The 20,924-nt window shown below is 40.2% G+C and overlaps 3 protein-coding genes across 3 annotated transcripts in view; 1 reads left to right on the top strand and 2 right to left on the bottom strand.

Annotated features, from left to right (window-relative positions):
• Window positions 1–20,924, top strand: part of LOC145457449 (epithelial membrane protein 2-like) — a 417,463-nt gene that overhangs the window by 140,559 nt on the left and 255,980 nt on the right. The window lies entirely within an intron of this gene.
• LOC145457042 (ADAM 17-like protease) lies at window positions 154–16,955 on the bottom strand. Its single transcript, XM_080335198.1, has 13 exons — window positions 16,781–16,955; window positions 15,544–15,684; window positions 14,777–15,043; window positions 13,557–13,660; window positions 12,385–12,576; window positions 11,584–11,772; window positions 9,188–9,353; window positions 7,610–7,774; window positions 6,605–6,730; window positions 2,783–3,124; window positions 1,958–2,106; window positions 1,300–1,509; window positions 154–1,100 (listed from the first exon to the last, which is right to left on the bottom strand). Exons 1-13 carry the CDS (start codon window positions 16,952–16,954, stop codon window positions 857–859), a joined length of 2,469 nt encoding a protein of 822 aa, XP_080191324.1. The 5' UTR covers window position 16,955; the 3' UTR covers window positions 154–856.
• Window positions 17,002–20,004, bottom strand: LOC145457043 (SPRY domain-containing protein 7-like). Its single transcript, XM_080335199.1, has one exon. It carries the CDS (start codon window positions 19,426–19,428, stop codon window positions 18,841–18,843), a length of 588 nt encoding a protein of 195 aa, XP_080191325.1. The 5' UTR covers window positions 19,429–20,004; the 3' UTR covers window positions 17,002–18,840.

Here is a 20,924-nt window from a genome sequence, read left to right as displayed (position 1 = left end):
TTTCACGGGCCATTTCGGGCTGACCATTTCACAACATACTTGGCAAGCGAAATAGTCTACAACTGGGTCGTACAGGATAACTAGAGCCCGACCGAATATCGGTTTGCCGATAATACCGAGTTGATATCATTGGCCATTGGCGGAGCAAAAAAGATCGTCAAAATTTCGTGACGTCACAGCACAGCGGTAGGGACAGTTGGAGAACCATAATCTGCGACTGGTGAAATGGGAATATTGATCTATTCCTCATAGCTTACGGGCAGAGGGGGTCAACAAAGCCATCATTGGTACTTACGTAGAAGTAGTGGTAACGCCAAAAATTTCTACTTAAGTACAAGTAGTCAAACATTATAACCACTTGAGTAATTAAATTAATTAAAATCTACTTGAGTACTCTCAAAACAAGAAGTGCTCCAGTACTGATCACCTCTCCTTACAGGTGCAGCATTTCTACTCTGTTTCATTTGTCCAGGCGTCGTAATGACTGTAGACTTGTAGAGCTGTTCAAATAAATGCTCCAAAGATTTGGAAATGCGCCTTGAGCTAGTTGCCATATCTATTGAACATCGGCCAAATATATCGGGGTCATCGGTGAAGGTGCTAGTTATTGGTTTCGGTTCAAAAATCTGATATCGGTCGGGCTCTAATCAAAATGGCACGGTGGCAAAACATACGATTCATCAAAGTTTGCTCAGACACTAAAAATAAACACAGAGATATTTCTAATACATTCACAAATCCATGATTGGTCGACTCTTTTTGGCAAAAAGATACTATCTTGGAAAAGCGCGGCTCATGGTGACAATTGAAAATTGGCTTTACCCATAACGCGTTTCCGTACAACAAGAAACAGTGGTTAACTGGAGCCATCTTCCTCCACAGTGCGGCCCTGCCTCTTTAACTGCGGCCGGCTTGATCGTCTAGACGTGGCGGCCGGCGGGCTGTCCCGATCATCGGGGTGGTTCAAATAACTCGGCGGTCCGGAACGCACGTCGCCATATATTGCGGCCGGGACATTGCCCCTTCCGTTGTTACCTAGCCTGGCGGAAGTGGTGGGCATGTCGTCCTCTGCGATTGAGTCCAATTCCTCCATTGATTTTCTGCAGAATCATTATTCGCATCAGTATTGCATATACAGACTTTTAAAAGCTACCAAGCCTAATCCAAATTGCCAGTTACACGGAATTTCCGACGAGAGCACCAAGCATTTCATTTCCAAATGAAGTGAAATTTTTATCTACTACCCAACCATGATTGAAACCTACTCCCTTATCCACAAAATGACGTGGCCGGTATTACCTGAAGGCCCTGGACTTTGAAGCGTTCCACTGGTCTTTCGCGCTCATGCCGGCCTTGGCAGCCGCAGACTTCTGCGCCACGTGCAGCCCCGTGGACGACCCAAAGTGTTTGGCGTGCATCCGATATATATCGCTGCTTCTCTCAGCAAAGTATGCCTCTTCTGTTCGCCTGTGCTTCTCTCTCGTTTTATCCACGAAATTGACGAGACATCTGAAAATAATAAATACGAGAGTGATTCGGTTGTGAATCGAGTATTGGGTTTTAAGCGTGGTTGTAATGTAAAGTCGACTTGAGTCCGACTCGAGTCACGATTATTTTGCTGATTCGACTCGAGTCATTGTGCACGACTCGAACCAAGTCATATGACTCGAGACCAGGACGGCCAAGACAGACGTTCATTGTAACTTCGAAGAATAGTAAAGTCACCACATGATTGGTATTTCGTCTATCAGCCTTGGCACTTTGAAAATAGGGCCAGAAACTGTTAAAACTGAGGAAAATTATGATATTATGAATGCGAGCCATTCTATATCACTTGAGCAGAGTTGAAAAAAGTGGGTTTAACCGGATTGAACTGAAAACTGAACAGTGAACATAATGACTTGGACTCGGACTCGAGTCAAAACATGTATAAAAACATCAAAATTATTTCGCATACCCGATCGGTATCCAGAAGAGAAGCGAAAACACCAGCACGGCGCCGACGATATTATCGGCGAGAAATTCGCCGATTTTATCGGGAGCGATTTTCTCGAAGATGGTCCAGACGCGCTCGATCACGTCCTGCGTTTGCTTGATGCATTCGGTCTGAAAAGTTTGCAGGCTCAATCAAATTACAGTACTTGAGTCCTCGTTAACTGAATATTATTCTCTGATTCTGCATTATCATCTCTTGATGGTTACTGCTTCGAATTTCACTTGCATCACATTCAAAATATGGCACTATTGCGTAATGGATTAATTACAGCTATGCTACACTGCTGTAATTGACACAGATTGCATAAAACACGCATTAGTTATACCTTCAGGTTAGTCTTTTCAACACCAAACCATCCAACAAATACTGTTTACTGCGCTACTGTGCAACAAGTGCGTACAGGGTTCAAATAGTACTTTTTTATTCGTTTTAAAGTGAGCAATCTCACTTGATCGGTTACACCACTCTGTTCTACAAGATGCACGCAATTGAACCCAATTACAATCGACTATGAAGCTGGTATGGCCTTGTATGTGTTCATTGTCGATTGTGACTGTATAATCGTCATTGTTTCACTATAACCACTCGTCTTGTGTTAAAACGAGCAAACTACTGTTTATTGGGGCCATAACTTAACGATAGTAATTGTGAGCCTGTGTCCGAATTAACCAAAGTTAACCTGAGCATTTTGGCCGAATAAAGCGATTGTCCCGGTTATACGGTGTCCAAATTAAGCTGAGTCAATTGTAATTCATTACTGAGCACCACTGTCAAAATCCACCGTACCTTATTATTACAATACCCAAGCGAGCAAGTCGCGTTCTCGCGCAGCGTGAAACTCTTATACGGCTGACAAAGATCCTTTGCGACATCGCCAGTCGCGTTGGCAGGCGTGCAACATCGCTTGCACAAGTTCTCCTTGACGCCGACGCAGAGGCACGGCTTCATACCGACCGTGACGCAGAACGGCTGGCATTGCCCGTCCTTGCATTTTCCAGAGTCGCCGCACGGCGTGTCGTCGTCCTTGTGCACGTGCGCCGGGCACTCCAGGCTGCTACCGTTACAGTAGGTGTTCTTGTAGCACGACCCCTGGATTTCCGAGTAGCATATTGTCTTGTTGCTTGCAATCTGGGAAAAATTGTATGCGGGTTAAGCCTTTTATCGGTTGAGATAAAGTGACAATAAATGGGTATGTACCCATGGTCATTCTGGGTTAACCGCCTACGACATTCACGGCCTTATCTGGTACATTACGCTTGCAAGAGCTAACAGGCCGATGCTCACAAAACAGAAATTCGCGATTGTGCGGGATTTCGCTTCTCGCTACCAGACGCCTCGCCTCAGACAAGCTGTATGTATTCGTACAACAGGTCAAATTAGTATCTTACCGTCAGAAAGTGGCAAGAGACAGCCTCGCAGATGCAGTTATCCACCGATTGCAGAAGTAGGCCAAGTAGTGAGAAAACACCGACATGCTCATGTAAACCATTTTATTGCATGGTAAAATCAATTCAAGAACTTGAAGAAGAATTGGTACACATGTCATATTAGAAACTACTTGCAATAACCAACTTGTATCAAAAACAAACTTGCAGCATACAAGCTACGGCCATAAGTACCGGTAATGAGAATGAAATGCATCACCGAAGAATGCAAGCTACGTCATGCTCAACTGTCGTTGTTTTAAAGTTCGTTTTTAAAGCATTTTTCTCACAGAGGCATTAACTAGCTTCTGCTTGTTATTGTAATATATATTCACAATGATTTTGTCGCCAATTTCAAAGCTTGATCTCGATGATCATAACATGCAAAGTGCAAAGTCCCCACCCCCCCAAAAAATAAATAAATAATAATAAAAAACGATGCAAAACTTATGCACTCCGACTTAGGGTGTGGGCAGATGATTTTATCAGAACAATCTAGGATTAAAAAACTGGATGAAAAAAACTCGGCAAGTGGTTCTGAGGGAGTAAGCAGTCCCCACGATCGAGTAAGTCGAAATAGCGTGAACTTGCTTTCCAATTTACTCAGCAACTACACACGACACCTTCTCACTAAGGAGATAGAAATGATTCGGTAATTTCAATAGCCACTTCTTCAATGACTTTTTGGAAATGGTAAAAATGGGTTGAGCTTGATGTCGATTTTTAGGATGGAACAGAGCAGAATTATCTTTTCAGAATTGGTAACTTCTGTAGAACCAACCAGAAACCTCCCCTCACACATTTGCCTATACCGTGAGAATCGTCAACCAAGCATTAATCAGGTTCAAGAATGAAGCCATATCTTCCATGAGAGGCAAGTAACTTTTGCAAGCTGCAATAGTCGACTCATAGAATGGAGCAAGAGCTAAGTTGACATTCTGCTTGTTATTGCTTGGATGTAACGAGGCATATATCACTTTTGGCACTTTCCGCAAATTCGAATCATTATCATGAGATTCCCTTATTTTGTGAAGATCGCTCCATGCAATAACCCCGCTGGGTGATGATACACCTGAAGAATCAACGGCGAATGAGAATGGAGGAAAGACAAATTTCTTGGCTCGAAAAGTTCTTCCAGTAAATTGTTCTCGGATATCTCTCATACATTTTTGAGATATTTCAGGAAGTTGAATAATGCGCTACGCCACACCTAGTCATCATTGAATTCCATACGGTAGAAAATTATATATTGATTACCCTCTTTTGTATATGGCATAGCTTTCTGGAGTGTGGGACTCGGTCAAATCTTATAAACTGCTCATTTTATCAGACAGTTCAAAATCTTTCAACTGATCGTTCTGAAATTTCCTTCTCTTCGGTGGTTTTCTGTAAGGGGTCATAGTCGGGATCAATGAAGGCCGTTGCAGCTCATGCGCCGATCGGATGGTAGGAACTGGTTTTCTATCCAAGAGCAGTTTTTTTCGAAAGTCACAGTCTTTAATGTACTTTGCTTCGAAGTGCAACGCACAAATTACAGAATTCTTCGTTGGCTTCCAATCACATCCATTCACGAAATATATTCATTTTTTAGTAACTCCAAATCCTCAAATGGAAATTGAAACTTTTTGTTTAGTTGTCAAATATCCAGCCATACAACCATAAGCACAGCATTTATTGACCATTATCAATTATTTTACCTTAAGCTAAACCTGAGTCACCAAGTATATACAATCAGTCAAAATTAACTGGAAGAAAGGCCACATGAAGCTCACCACCAATTCTTCACCATTACATAATACCCACCATAAAGAATTATTAAACCACTGCATAGCGGTGTCCTACGTCACGCTGTAAGCCGGTCAAAACGACAGCTAAACGTTTTCCACTGCACTATATACGGAATATCGTCCCTGGAGCATTTAGCTAATCACGGCATCATCCTGTACCATTTCAAACGCGGCGACGAGCTCAAAAACTTCAACTCAAACTTGAGGGGTCTGCTACAGAGTATTTCAATCGCATTACTGTAGCCTGCCTAATAGTATAAGACGGTAAAAACGGCAACTTGAAACATAGCTGTCAACCTTCAACTCGAAAACTCGCTTCAAAATGCGAAGAGTCCGGTATGAGAGCGAAATCGAGACAATCGCCGATTGTCACGTTGAGAGTAATCGTCCTATCAAAACTTTCGCCTATTATTACGTCAAGAGTAATCGCTAATTTCTGTTTTGTGAGCATCGGCCTGTTAGCTCTTGCAAGTGTAATGTACCAGATAAGGCCGTAAATATCGTAGGCCCCGACCGCACCTTTCCAATTTCTCTGATTGACCACTAAATGAATGAGATTTCTCAACAGAATCTATTTTTTCAAACAACTTACCTAAATAGCATATGCATTGTGCTAACTGGAGATATTTTCGAAAAGTGAGCCTGTTTACATTGTCATCGGCCGCTTTGTGTTATCCTTGGTAACGAACCTTTGAATTTCGAAAATTGTCGCCTCTAATCGACCAAATCTATATTTTTAATCTAATTACTTGTGTACTTTCCAGAGCTCTCTCTATCTATTACTTGAAATAGTTTGGGCATATGTGGGAATCGCTCATTCTTCTGATTGTGTAGAAATTTATGATATTCTTCTACTGAAGTAGCAATGCTGACTATTTGACCACATCTTCTCGGCTAGAGGGCATAGTGAAGATAAATTCACTGTGACTTGTGTAATAATACATAATTGCTTCATTAATCCTAGCTAATCCAAGACAATGACAACCATAGCAGTATGTTACATGACATGAGTTTGTTAAGTTACATGACCAAATTTCAACTTCGTTTCCAGGTCAAACAGTCAAAAGCAATATATTTTTAGTAGAAAAAAATGCTCTAGAAAATCCGACATGAAACAAAAGCTCATAATTTCTATTACGAGATTTTGTGCTAGTTTGAGACAAAAATAACATTGTAGAGCAGAATAACACTGACATAATTGGAATTGAATTCATTACAAACCCAGTTACTACCAAACTATTCATGATGCTTGTTCAAACTAATTCCTTGTTACATCCATCTGGATAAAGCAAAGAAGGATGATAGTCTTTTATTTTCATCTGCACCATGCAGACATTGTCAACAGAACGACTATTGCGACGCAACCCGCTCACTAATTATCACTCAAATGATCTAACCTGACAATCGATGCAGCACGGCGAATTTTTGCGGCTACACATCTTCCCCTTTCTCAGCTTACACTGTTTGTCGCAGCATTCGTCTTGTTCCAAATATCCCGCGTCACATTGTTCCCCGTCTTCAATCTGAAAAAAGTAAACAATGTTAACAATGGCGGGCTACTTTCAGAATTGCAAGACGCATATTTGCGTCCAAAGCAAAATAACTAATAACAATGACACTACAAATCGATGGAACCTTCAAAATTATATTCAGTTACTGTGATAGAGGGGCTAATCATGACAATTTCACTCATAAAAGTGTCGCAAAATTATCCCAGAAGAACTTTCCTAACCATTGAAAAATCTATGTATCCATTATTATCGGGCAACACAATTACAATAACATCTGCAACAGGTATCAACCTGGAGTGAGCGCAGTAGAGTTATTCAAAAATAACCTTTCTTCCGCATTCCGGGGATTCACTGATGAAATTGTTGGGTTGCCTAAAAAACGCTACATAACAAATTTGACTCAATTCCAACTGGTAGATGTGAACGCACAGGAGTTTGAAATTGAAAAAGTTTAAAATCTGTTTCAAATTTTACTGTCAACCTCATGAAATTGTTGTAATTGTCTACAAAAACGATACAAAACAAATCTGACTGAATTCCGGCTCATAGAAGCGAAGGTATTTGAGTTTTTCATTCATTATTCTAAGATTACCCACCGTCCAGGCTATTTTTGCGAATCCAGAATTTTCAACCGCAATAACTTTGCTTCTACCAGCCTTGGAAATGAGCAAAAATTGTTAAGCACGGTTGTTTTAGACCACTGAACAATTTTATGTTCCATGTATTTTCTTAAATTTAGTCAGTGAATCCCCGGAATCAGGAAAAAAAGTTACTTTTTAACAGCCCTAACCTGACATCGCTCTAAATTGAGAAACACTTAATCGCCAAAAAAGCTCGGCGTAATCGAATATCCCACGCACCAATACCAATCGTCGCAACAAAACTTCCTACCTTGAAATTGCCGCACAATTCCTTGGTGTCCTCCTCAAAACATTCCACCGACCGCTTCTTGATGACGGGCAGGACATTGTGCTTGCTGCACTTTGAAAACTGGTTATTATTCGGGCTTTCTCCGCTGACGGCGGCCGGGTACATGATATAATTCCCGTTGTTTGACTGAAGGTAATATGCGGGTTTTTGGAGCCGTTTGATCAAGTACACCAGGGGTAACAAACACGCGGCCCGCGATGGCATTTTGGATTTTGGAGTATTCGATAATATTTAACGGCCACATATCTCTTTTTCGATCAAAAACCAGGAAATTGGCCCGCGAGCACATTTGAGTTTGACACCCCTGAAGTAAACTCTGATTGTGCTCAGGAAGAAGTAGCAGCATTGATTTTATTTTAAATGCGGGCCGAAACTAGCATCGCAAATACGAGGTATTTCAAGCAATTGATTAGCTTTGCAAAGTGGATTATCTTCATAGGCACTCCAAGTAATGCTGACTCTAATATATTACCAGTTGCCATTTTCAAAATGTGCCAAAATAGCTTCAAGCATCAATTCAAAACAGATGACTTGGTGAGCACCTCAACAGTTGCGCTAAAAACTTACGACGTGTAATTTTCTTTGCCAATAACACGGGACAGCTGCCGACATTTTGAGAAATAGAAAGATATTTATTAGTAAAACGAAAATTAAACAATCCCGTGAAATGGCCGCCACAAGGGAACCATCACATTATCAAGTCAATTGGTCTCAAGATGAGATACATCTTAGCATCAAATGAAAACACTATTTTTTACTCTCAATTTAAATATATACAATACGTTTACGATTGTTGACATACGGTACAATGTTCTTTCCAATTCTCTACTAGTTGCTGACGATTACCCCTGACGAGAGTCAGCCGACACTATTCGGGTTTACTTCAATATGAATATACCATTCAGTTGTATGTTGAAGTTCTGTACTTCCAAGAAGCTCTTGTCAATTTAAACTAGTGCAAATGACATAAATGTATCTATAATGGCTTTCCACTAATTTCAAGGAATCTGTCCTTTGAAATACCGTAGTTAAAGTAGCAGTCGTCCAGGAAAACTATTCAAGTCTGTAGTCAAATCCCAGAAAACCTATTCCAAGTTCTATGATAGGGTTTCTTAAACCGGGGTCTGATAGTAGGGGGTCCATGGAACGGAAGGACAAAGTTGAAATACATCATCCAAGAAATAGCGAAACCCGATTATTGTCCTTCGGCAATGTCGCAGTGAGTGAGACTGAGACTAACTTTTTTCAAGTTTTAGGCCTGGAATATCCTAAATAGAGTTGAGATTCACGTGATGACCATTTTCCTTTATTTTAGTCTTCTAAAATATTGGGGTAGGCGGAACCGCTCACAAAACGCGAAGGGGTCCGCGATGAAAAACCTTCAAGAACCCCTGTTCTAGGAGAAAGTATCATTTCATAACAACCTACAAGAGTAAGGACCACCAGGTCTAGAATCTAGTCGAAATACAAAACAATAAAAACCGTGTGATAGGACCTAAACAGGGACCGCATCACATCACCCCCTACAAATTGACGTACCTCGCCAGGCGTGCAATCCGGGTCCTCCCCGTCGTCGTGCTCGGCGCCAAAATTGTGCGCCAGCTCATGCGTGGTGACCAAGTCTGCCTCCAGCGTCAGGATTCGCCCGCCCCAATTTTGGGTCGTCGTCAATCCGGTGTTGAGGTAAAGCGATTTTCGCCCGATCCTAAAAGGACAGTTCGATGTAAAGTTTGAGGATGTAATCTGGCGGGCCTTGACAATCCTTGGGTCGTAGGCTCTTGGTTAACAAGACGATTCAGGTGGTAAATTCGGTGTCATCAAAAATAAAAATCATTGGGCTGAAAATGACACAAGCTCAATAACTGAACGTTTCACAGCCACATAAGTGTCCGGGTCGGTTAACTGTCATAATTCAAAATTAACCAAACATGTAAATAAACACAAACACATGCACTGCCAAGCAAATATTGGAAACTTCCATCTAATTAAATATTTGTGGTTCCCTTTTAGAGATCACACGCGTTATAAGTGGATCTATTGAAGCTTATGCGAGGCAAAGTCACTAATTTCATTTTGATTGTTCTGTTTATTTTGAAAGAACCATGACTTTGCTTTTGGCTACCCTCCATTATACTTCCAAATGTTGCCAAATTGTAGACTACTGTCAAAATTTATTGAATATGGTTTTCAACTATATCTTCTTAGCTTTCAAGTTCAAAGTGCACCACAACTCTATATTACCGCATAATGCAGAAAAATACATTCCAAACGTCTAGATCAGTGGTTCCCAAACGGTGGGGAATTCCCCACTGGTGGGGAATTCAATGGTTTCTGGTGGGGAATAGACGCATTTGTTCAAAATTATATACAGGTCAGTCTACATATTCACGGAGAGTCGGAGACACATGCGTAATTACCGCTACCAGTTAACTGCTCTGGAATGTATGCAGTATGCATCGAAAATTATATTGCGTGTTGTTCACAATCCCTCATTTTTAACTCTGGATGGCCAATGATGGCGTCACAAACGCATCCAGCACCACTAGTTTGACGTGAAATAATTCGCTTTCGCGAAATCTTGAGCGTTACTGGTATTGGTTCACAATACGTTTTATGTTCTAGTTATAGGCGATTGTACTGGAGTGGTTGTGTCTTGTGTAGTCTGTGATGAAGTGTTGGGTAGTGGGGAACAGGACCGCAACGGCTGGCCGGGGGGGGGGCGAAAATACGTAGAATTTATAGAAATGGAGACTTCGGCGTCGGCCATTACCGCGCCTCGACGCACCAAGACCTATGAAGTTATAGGCCACGTAACATACGACTCCGAGAAGTGTGCCAGAACAATCAGCAGCGAGAATAGCTTGGCCGAGAACCGAGAAGGAATGCCCTTGTGGTGACAGAAAACTTTGATATATATACAATAAAGGCTACATACATATATGTTTAATTCTCGCCAGCTCATCCGCGCAAGCGGTGTCTTACAAAAGGTAGAGGTAGGCCGTGCTATAAATCGGCAGTTACGGAAAATAATGAAGAATATCGGCCTGGTGTAAATGACCATAGTAGTCGAGAAACACCATGAATACCACAAAAACCCCAAAATTATATATGTTTAATTGTCCATAGGTGGCTAAATGGCTGGCGCCGAATGTTCCTGTCGTGGCGATCTGAACCCCAGAGGACAAATTATTGGCCAGTAAAGCAATACCAATTTGAAATCGTGTGTGCCTTTTAGTTATGGCGATTTCCATATCTTTTGAAATAGCAGATATAGGAGGTCACGAAATAGCATAATGCAAACACACTTCACTCAGCTCTACCGGTAAATCTGATTACGCGAGCAGAGAGGAGATAAAAAATTGATCGCAAAATATATGCAAATCCCGATCATATTGACCGCTTAAAACATCGCGCGTCGCGCGTTTAGTCGAAATAAGGCGACGCTCGAAACAGTAGACCCAATGTAGCTGATAATTAACGGGTAAAAAGCGTATAGGCTCAGGGGGCTGAGGGGGTTCTGGGGGCGTGTCCCTCAGAAGTTGGGTTTATCACCCTGTGGGGGGGGGGGGGCTGACGAAGTGTTGTTACGGTCCTGGTGGGGAATGAAGGCTCAGAATACATCTGAGGTGGGGAATTAAGACAAAAAGGTTGGGAACCACTGGTCTAGATCAATTCAAAATTTGATGTTTCATTCCTCTAATCAACTGACAATCGTCAAATGTCTTGCATTTCGTAATTCATCAATGATAATGCCCCACCCTGACAGTAACACTCCCAACCATCCTAAAAATATATATGCCTAACCATTTCCATTAATGTGCATAAAACTCATCCAGCCATTTGTACAACACACGAACACAATCATCTTAGAATTACGCTTGAAACAGGCCACTTAAATCAAAGCCGTGTTACGAGAGAGTGCAAAAATCTCATACCCTTGATCGTAAGGTCCGCTGCAGACACCTCCCGCTGCCCCGTCTTTGTCGCTGCCGACGTACGCCAAGCCTAGGACGCCTTTATCAAAATCCTCATACGTAAACAAATGTCGTAGGCATTCGGTCCGTTGAACTTGACTGAACTCCCTAAGCAGACCTCTCGGTGTCCAAGACCCAGGGGAATTGTAACTGCAAACATGCCTCGATTACAATCAAACGATTTCACAAATCATTGATCGACAATCAACGGGGTTTAGCTAGTTACAAAATTTTATAACCTAATTTTTTCGGTTGAAAATATTAACAGGGTACCTCCGTTCTTGGGTCATCACCTTAACTCACCAAAATGAATGAGTAAAAATCGCAAAATTTTAATTTCACTGGAAATACCATCATCATAAACTGAAAATTTGTACGAAATGAGTCGTACATGGTTTTTAGAAACACCAACATTTAGATATATATTTTGATAATTTTCGTTTGGCTTAGATATACCATGCACAGAGAAAAAAATTGCATTTTGAAATTTCAAAACAAAATTTCTCCAAGAAGAGTTGCACATAATCCTTCAAACTTTATCGTCACATAGGGCTGTCCTATTACTCCATCAAACAGGCGTTAGATCGGAAAAGGGGCATCGCAATTTTCAGGTACGGTGTTTGTCTTGTCGGAACACTATACATCTTGTCAAATACAAATTCTGTGGGGTAGAACAACAAATTGTGATATTTTGTGTACAGCACAGCGGGAGGGGCCTGTTGAGGTGCTCGTCCCCTTGAATGCGCGGTTACATCGCAATACCTCGGATTTGATGTCGACACGTTGTGGACCAAAATCGAGCTGATTTGGAACCCATATCCCACGTACTGCCCCTTTTCCTCCTCTTCTGAGCCCCAGTCCGTGCCCTTGAAGATTTGGTTTACCCGTTCGATGAGAGTGATCACATAGTACATCGTTTGGAGAGCATTTTCGTTGCCCATGTTCTTGTAGAATCTAACGAATAACGAGTAAAACAACATGAACGAATTCAACATCAAAAGAGCTGGAATTTGAGTGAGAGATCCATATTGATCATGAAGAGACAAAATTTAGGATATCGTTCCATGAATATTCAGATAAAATTTCAGAATCGGGGAAGAAATCATAACTGATAATTGTTCATGTTCAATATCTTCAATTTCATTTATTTTAGTTTTTCAATCAAGAATTTCATTTCTGTTTCCGGAATAAAGGATCTTATATCAGTCACGCAACAGTCTACTTCTCATATTCAACTTTCCATGTCGAAAAAAATATTTCATGTAGCCTATGCTGCAGCAGATCACAACAGAATAAATATTTTGTATTTCATTATGGTGATGTGAAACCGAAAAGGAATAATATGTCTGCAATAGTCCCTACTTATCGCACAATCTAGCAAAACCCAGTTGAAAATATGAGAAGGTAGATGAGGAATTGAGGATCTTACATTTAGTGACCTATATTAGCATATGTATCATATTTAAATGATGGGATACATTCATGGCGCCTATGAAGAGGCCAAATTAAAATGGACGTATCTCAGTCAAAAATTCCAAGGGGTAGTTTCAAGTCTTATGTCAGCCTGGAAAAATATTCAAAATCTGAAATTTTTACATGCCAGATGCCATCAATAGTACAAATACCCAACGACATTCAACTTTCTTCAAAACATCAAAAACACTTGGATTAAACTGAGCCTTGGAGAGATGTGAGAATCGGTCTGGATTCGAAGAAAGACAGTCTCAAACGAGGCTCATATTCCCAGCATATGTTTATACAAATGAGGAATTCAATTTTTTTAACGAGGAACATCATTTGAGATTTGTCAGTCTGATCTCAATTGCAATATGCAGTAGACCTACATTCCAAGATCTATGGCCTCCGGGTGAGTCACTCCAATGGCAACAGAATAACTATATCCGCTAGCCTACGGAATCAGCACCAATCCTCACTTATAATCAGCCACCAACGCCAGGGTACAGATTTTCCTCTCGGTTGCCGCTCGCTTTTTACGTCGAGAGGAAGTCACCGTGTGCGAATTCGAAACGCCAGCTTCCTGCATAAACAGTTGATGCGTATTTCGATCACACTAGGACACTGATGCTAGGATCATGTAATCTATTATGCGCTGGACACGTGCGCAACACGTGGTTTGATTTCGACATTAGCAACGTACTTAGAAAGGACACATTCATGAATATTGGCAGAAGTGGTCAGTAATGAAGTATTTATATATAGTCTACTTTTGAAAATTTCAAGATGCCTACCTTACGATTTCTAAAGTAGAAGACAGCTTTTCTCTATGGCTAGACTAGCCTACTCAATACCTAACGCTATAAGAGCAAATCGAGTACATCAGTGATTCTCAACCAAGAGTCCTCCAAATTTTCAAATCTTTGATAACCTGATTTGTCCGAGATGAAATATTTTACCGTGCAAACTCATTTTAATTGCCAAATTGCCAATAGCCTACTCATACAAAAATTTTGCGGTTTAGATATGTTTTGTTGGTATTTTGGAAAAATCCAATTTCTCCTGCAATATACATAACTGCCAAGAAGCTGTTCAAATAACTGCTATTCCAGAACAACTTCAAGAGGAGCTGCTGGATAGAAATGACTAGACTGAACGTTATATGTTCATTAAAGATCTGCTCCACATTTTCGGTTCCATATATGCTGTGATCATACCCAAAGGTATAGCCAGAAGCATTACGCGTTATTATTACGTTCGCCACCACCTATATTTGTGGAAAATTATATTCAAATCATAGTAATCAGATCAAATCGACGGAAATGCAGACACAGAATTCGCTTTGAAATAGTAAAAGTCTTCCCAAATTTACATGAATAGTATGATGTTATTTTCAAGAAAAGTCATTTTGTTGCTGTTTATCACCAGCCTACAGTTAATATTTTCACAATACAGATGATAGTTTCCCGAAAATTGAGCCAGATTTCAACTAAAACGGTGGGGGTGGTCCACAGGGGACCTTGCTGTCCGTGGTGGTCCGTGAAGACGAAAAGTTTAACAACCACTGGACTAGATTGTACAAGAGAGAACACAATATGGTGCTGAACGGAGAAGAATTGAAATTTGGAAGAGCAATACTGCAATAGGCAGTGTATAATATTTAATGCGTCTCATACACTAGTAATAACACTGTAATTACCTTCTCGTGGTCTCTAATCTCTTTCATCAAATCGTCAATATCGCAAATGCTATTATTTTGGTGGCTTCGCACGGCCGTCATGTTCAAATCCGATTGGCGATAGATAATCATTCTGGCCTTCTTATCCTTTAAAACTTCGTGTTCTGGCAAATGACGCCACGATGGTTCCACGACGTATGTGTCTTCCTTCGTTTTGATGTTAGCAATCATTTCCTTGCCTTGCATGTGAGCGTGTACCACAGACTTCGGCTCGCCTAGTACGGTACCCTTGAAAATATATTCAATACAAATTTCTGAGAGAATGCCATGGTGACGTCATATTTGGTGATACGAATTGTTGATTTTTCCAATTCTCTACTAGTTGCTGACGATTACCCCTGACAAGTGTCAGCCAAAAAAATGCGGGTTCATTTCAATATTAAAATATTGTTCAATGGTATACTTAAGTTATGTGCCTCAACAAAGCTCTTCAATGCTATTTTTACAAAATATAGATTGCAGCTTGAGTGTTTCCATAAGCAAAATCCCTCGAACAATACATTTGGGGGAATGATCCTAATATGAAGAAGCCCACTATCATGCCACTTTCCAGGTTTTAAGTAACATTGTTGGTGGAGTGCCATATTCAATTATTCATCTCACAGTGCATTTTCCATTTTTCATATCATACAGAAACTAAACTCTGATTCATCCCTCAACCAGTAATGATCACTTGACTGAAACATGAGAACCTAACAATAAAATGAAATCGATCAAGACGAGCTTACCTTATAAATACTCATCCGGTCCAAGTCGACTGAACTATGCCCTTTCTCGCCGTGGACATACGCTTTGAAGTCATGTGTGAATATTTCAGGCGATGCCATCAACGACAGCGTGAATTGCTTTTGGAATGCATTGAAGGACACCTGTAATAAACATCAAATCATAATCAGAAGCCCAGTGGCAATGACGTATTGACACAAGAGAGGCTGGATTAGAAATAAAAGAGAACAAAAACAACAGAACAGCTCAGATTTGAACGAAAACAAAACCCAGGATTTCCCATACAACTCTAAAAATACAAACCACAGACAGAATTCACCAAAATGCTTGCTCGACTTGAATACTTTGATCTAATAGTGCCAATATTCAAAATACCAAGAAGCACTACTCGAACAGTAAAAATTGTAACACGTTATTCAGCATTTTATGCGCTTCACTATCTCTAAAAGCCTGTGTTAGTCTGCCCTTCCGGTGATGGGGTTACCAGTCTGCCACAGTGTGATCCACGTTAGAGTGTGACCATAGTTTTATGCCGGATTCCCTGGTTGCCATAACCCCATTAATTTGACCAGGCTTGAGACAGGTACAAGAATGAATTGTGTACGTCAGTGGCTGGCTTTTGGGGTGACACCTAAAAGATTGCAAGACCAGAGGTGTGGCCGCTGAGCTATGATGGCTGTACTCTCTGGAAATCAAAATAGCGTTATATGTCAACAGCATGACACAAGCCATCCTATAAGCAATAATCCTAGTTCGAAAGGGGATAATCGGGCCAGTCAATAAGCCCACAAGTGAATAAATTTAGTAATATAAAGCTATAGCTTAATGTGTGATGCATTCTATCCTATGACGAGACTTTGACCTCAAGGCGCTCAAGCCACTTACAAGTGAGAAAATATTCTCACACGATGAACGTCACAAAAAACCTGTCCGACAAATGAAATGAAGTTCGGTATATAGCTTGAAGCATCCTGCATCCATCATCGATATGGCCCATAGGATTTTTAGCGGGAAGCAGAGGCTATTGAATGTCATTACGCAATCAAACCGACTAATAACCAGCAATAAAGCAATAGCCACAAAACGCACAATAGCCAGTTGGTGATATATCATAATTAAACCCCTGGGACCGCAGCACCATAATAATTGAACTAAGACAAATCAATACCAGAGCCATAAAGATTATCGCATAGCACAATGCACCAGTTTAAAGGCGTCAACAGAGTCAGCATTTATTACCTCCTTGTCGAACGTAGAGTGTTTTCCATCGAGACTTCGTCGGCTTCGACTTATGGCAATGTCATCCGCCGTGATAGTGTCCCATGTCCGCAGTCTGTGCTCGAGGGACAGCCTCCCGAAAACGAGGGGGGCGCTTAGTATAAAAATGTACCATACAAAAACTATAAACTTCATTTCATCAACGTAACAATAGGCCTACTATATAGATATAATACAAAAACCTGATAAATTTATAAATACACATTATTAATCATATCGTATGTAGTACATTTTTGAATAAGGTAAAAAATACGCAATCAGCTACAGCATATAATGGTAAGTGACTGCAATCAAAGTTACAATAACAATTGCAATTTTAATCTCAACGACACACCATCAAGTCAGGTGACTTGTGATATGCATTATACCGCAAGAGACATTTATTTGATAACATGCCAGAAATTATCATATCACTTATTCGCCTCAGGTAAACGTTAGGATACATGATAGCTTCCAAAAAGACGAGACACAAGACAAAGCCAGGTAGATCTCAAGATTTAAACATAACTTTACAATTACTATGTTCATCACAAATACAGGTGTGAAAGAAAGGCAATTCAAAACAATCACCATTGCCATTCAAGTACAGGCAAGTACTTGTCACAAGAAGATCCAAGCCTTCTGATGCGAATGCATCCACGAACTACTGTCTACTTCACAATGCAGTAAACGTTGAAGCAAACAAAACAGATGCACTTGAGTAATTAAAGCGAATAGACGTAACTCATAATCGTGCCTCTATTCGAACCACCTCTGTCTATCATTGAAAATAACTTAATTTCACAGGACCCTGTTTATTCATGATTTTATCAAGGCACAAACCATGTTGTAACAAAGATTGTAACATGACACAGCAATAAGACAAGGAAATGCCTTTAAGCAGGGACTATCTGGGTGTACGGTATTCAAAACATATTTTACAGTGCTTGCATTAATTGCATGAAAACTATTTGCCATGTTGTGGTTCTGACAAATTCAATGAATCAGCGTAAACACTATTTTCGGAGAGATCTTGTTGCGTTGACTGATAACACAGTAAACAACACATCCTCTATGTCATATCAAATTATTTTCAATGTTTCCTTCATTCACAACTCAAGGCTCAACATATTAGAATCAGTCAGTGAAAATCAAGTGTCAAATAAGCATAGATTTCAATGTTACAGATGCTCACAAGTAGGCTACTGACAGTAGGTTATCGAATGATTACAAGATCAGATCAATGACACACAGAAAAATAGATAGAAATTAGGGCAAAGCTCACACCTCAACCTCCAATTACAGTGCTATCCAGAGTCCACACTATTATAGAGACGATATTCATGTTCATTGAGCTATATGCAAAAATATATGTACCTTTATAGTCTGCTTGATACACACAATTCTATTCAATTAGTCCTAGACTGCGAAATCCCATACTTGACCTACACTGTACACTGCAAATTTTCTAACTTTCACTTTATAGGCTACTATTATTCTAATCTCAGTTGATAAATACTGAATTTGTAGAAACATGCTTGGATAAACACGATATTAGAGCATGAGTGCCATATAAATTGATGACAATTTAAAAGTTTCAGGAAAATATGAACCGTGACCTATAGCCACCCCTGTATTTAGCTTTGAACTTATCAAATGCTCAAAACGAAGATAGTAGCATTGTACGAAGAAAATAGGCTATCATATGTTGCTTCTTGAGAAGTGAAACTGCATTCCGACAAATTGCATATCCTACAAAATAGAAAATATACGATATTCCAATATACCATTAGAAGGCCTTCTGTTGCGTCAAAGGAAGTTAAGATCAACCCATAATGTCAATATGCTATTAGGTGGGAAAGATATCAAGCTTGAAAGAATGCGAGAATTTATTGACATCGCAATAATGGTAAGATTACCAGATAGGCCGCATCTAAGACAGAAACTGTGTTGACACAGGGAGGATATATCCTGGACAGTTACATTCCTTCAAGCACAATTCGTCATAACTCTGGTTTATTGAGCTTTCGTAATTTACCAGGTTAGAAAATTTGTTGCTCGACCAAAATCTCGCTAAACCCAGGAGGCGGTGGGTGATAAAAATCAGAAAATTGAGCATCTAATATTGCACTCTCGTCAACATATAAAACAGGAAATACATTCCCCTTCACACCAGTCACAACAAACGGTAATGGCTGTCCGTTTAAATAAAATTTCAGTTCGATATGATCAAACGACACACCTATCACATCTCCTTCTGACGGTGCGTTTTTCATTTTACAAACTTCGTTGTTCTTATGCCATACTGTTCCATCATGGCGCAATACCCATGTTCTATCGCATGATCCTAATGGTATATTATCCATGTTGGCGTTACCGAGCGATAATCCGATGCCCCATATTCCCGAGCTCTGAATTTTCGTTTCGAAGTACCCTTTGTCTTGGGCGATAGGGGCGGTGGCAATAGCCCCACCTGTTCCGCATATTCTTCGTCCATTCTTGACTATGACGACGTTAGTTCCCATGTTTGACGTGTTGAGTGAAACTTTCGAATGTGCGAATTGATCGCTGCTTGCACCTGCGCTGGACCACCCAAAACATCGCCACAGCCATTCCAATGTAACAGACATATTTTATGTGACTGGTATTTCAAGGACAAGCTTTAGGAGCTTGTAGTGTAGTGAGGAAGATAAATTCTAAACATGCATGAAGTATCAGTGATCATTTTTAAGTGCTGGTGACGTCATATTTCGCGATACGATTGTTAATATACAATGTTCTTTCCAAATCTCTACTAGATGCTGATAATTACCCCTGACGATCTGACGAGTGTCAGCCGAAAATATTCGGGTTCATTTCAATATGAATATACTAGGCCTATTCAACCCTAAATTCAAGTAAACAGTGGGTAAATCGGTAGTTGAACGACATTGATGACCATTTATTTTAGTCAACTTCATAAATTTAGCAAACATAGCAAAATCAGCTGTTTTCAGTATTCATCAACAAACTTTTCTAATTTGGTTAAAGTGTCCTCTTCAGATTTCAAAACATGGTAACCCTACTATATTAATTACCACTTCACGTTCAGGTTCATGAGTCTTCAACATTTATCAATCAAAATTAGATCAACATAATTATGCGAATCGTGTCGACTCCTTCTTATTTTTCATAATCTGGTCTATCACGATGTCAATATATCACGTCCGCCAACTGAACTGATAAATTGATATAGCGATAGCCTTTGAACCAAACGAACCTTTATACTGCAACGTGTAACCACGGTCCACTCGAACTATTATTATAAAAAATATAAGCTTACATTAAATCAATCAGGCCCTCTCAAGTATTCTCTCCGTCTTCTGGACTAATATTTGAAAATAAGTAATCATCACTCCACAGTTCACAACGCATTACTACAACATACAACGACACAAGCCGATTCTTTCAGCCTACGATGTTAGTCATGCGTGAAATTATAATCTATCCCCACGGTACAATCCCTTATTATGATCATCATCATCATCATCATTGGTTTATTAGCAATTTTATCAGTTCAATACACCACAAAAAATGCGATACAATGAATAGACAGGAAGATGTCGAAGCGACTTGGATTTGTCAATGGAATCGGACACCCACCTTGGCCTAGGCGTAGTAAAAAAGGAGGCATGCACACTGAATGAAAGTAAAGAATACAGTATAGAAAAAGAAAGCGACAAGAAATAGGGCGGCATGTCATGGGAAGCGAGATCGATAGGTCAGTCGTGGTCCGGTAATCTTGATGATCTTCATTAGAAGTTCTGAAATAGATCAAAATAGCCGCTAGCCAGTGTGATCAAAGTGGTCATTACGGATACTCGGGTACAAGTATTGAAATAACCATGCAAATTTCTACTGAACTACAACCTACAAGTAAAAGTAGTGCCGCATCCCAAGCTAGAAGCCTGGGTCAAAAAACATTTTCAAATGAACAAGAGTGAGGTATTTTTGGACAGATTTATTGAACTTGAATCTTTCATTAAATGTTTTTATTACTAATCCGCATAATTCACAGTACTGAGTCAAAGTGTTTGGGCTATTGCAAGGAAAGGGATTCTTTCGTAGGTTCAATTCCGCGTTGGAG

This window comes from Botryllus schlosseri, chromosome 15 (genome assembly GCF_051294905.1).
Source record: "Botryllus schlosseri isolate E-star chromosome 15, Bs_hap1, whole genome shotgun sequence".
In the NCBI taxonomy this organism is placed as follows: Eukaryota; Metazoa; Chordata; class Ascidiacea; order Stolidobranchia; family Styelidae; genus Botryllus; species Botryllus schlosseri.
The sequence above is the reverse complement of the archived record's forward strand: the minus strand, read 5'-3'. Positions and strand labels throughout refer to the sequence as shown.

Bases quoted from the DNA above. Each gene is read 5' to 3' on its own strand.
- LOC145457042 (XM_080335198.1), bottom strand. From the start codon at position 16,954: ATGAAGTTTATAGTTTTTGTATGGTACATTTTTATACTAAGCGCCCCC. The intron at 11,773-12,384 runs GTATTGCGATGT...GCATGTTTGCAG, and splicing joins GTGTCGACATCAAATCCGAG to TTACAATTCCCCTGGGTCTT. The intron at 1,101-1,299 runs GTAATACCGGCC...ATGATTCTGCAG, and splicing joins TCAAAGTCCAGGGCCTTCAG to AAAATCAATGGAGGAATTGG.
- LOC145457043 (XM_080335199.1), bottom strand. From the start codon at position 19,428: ATGTCTGTTACATTGGAATGGCTGTGGCGATGTTTTGGGTGGTCCAGC.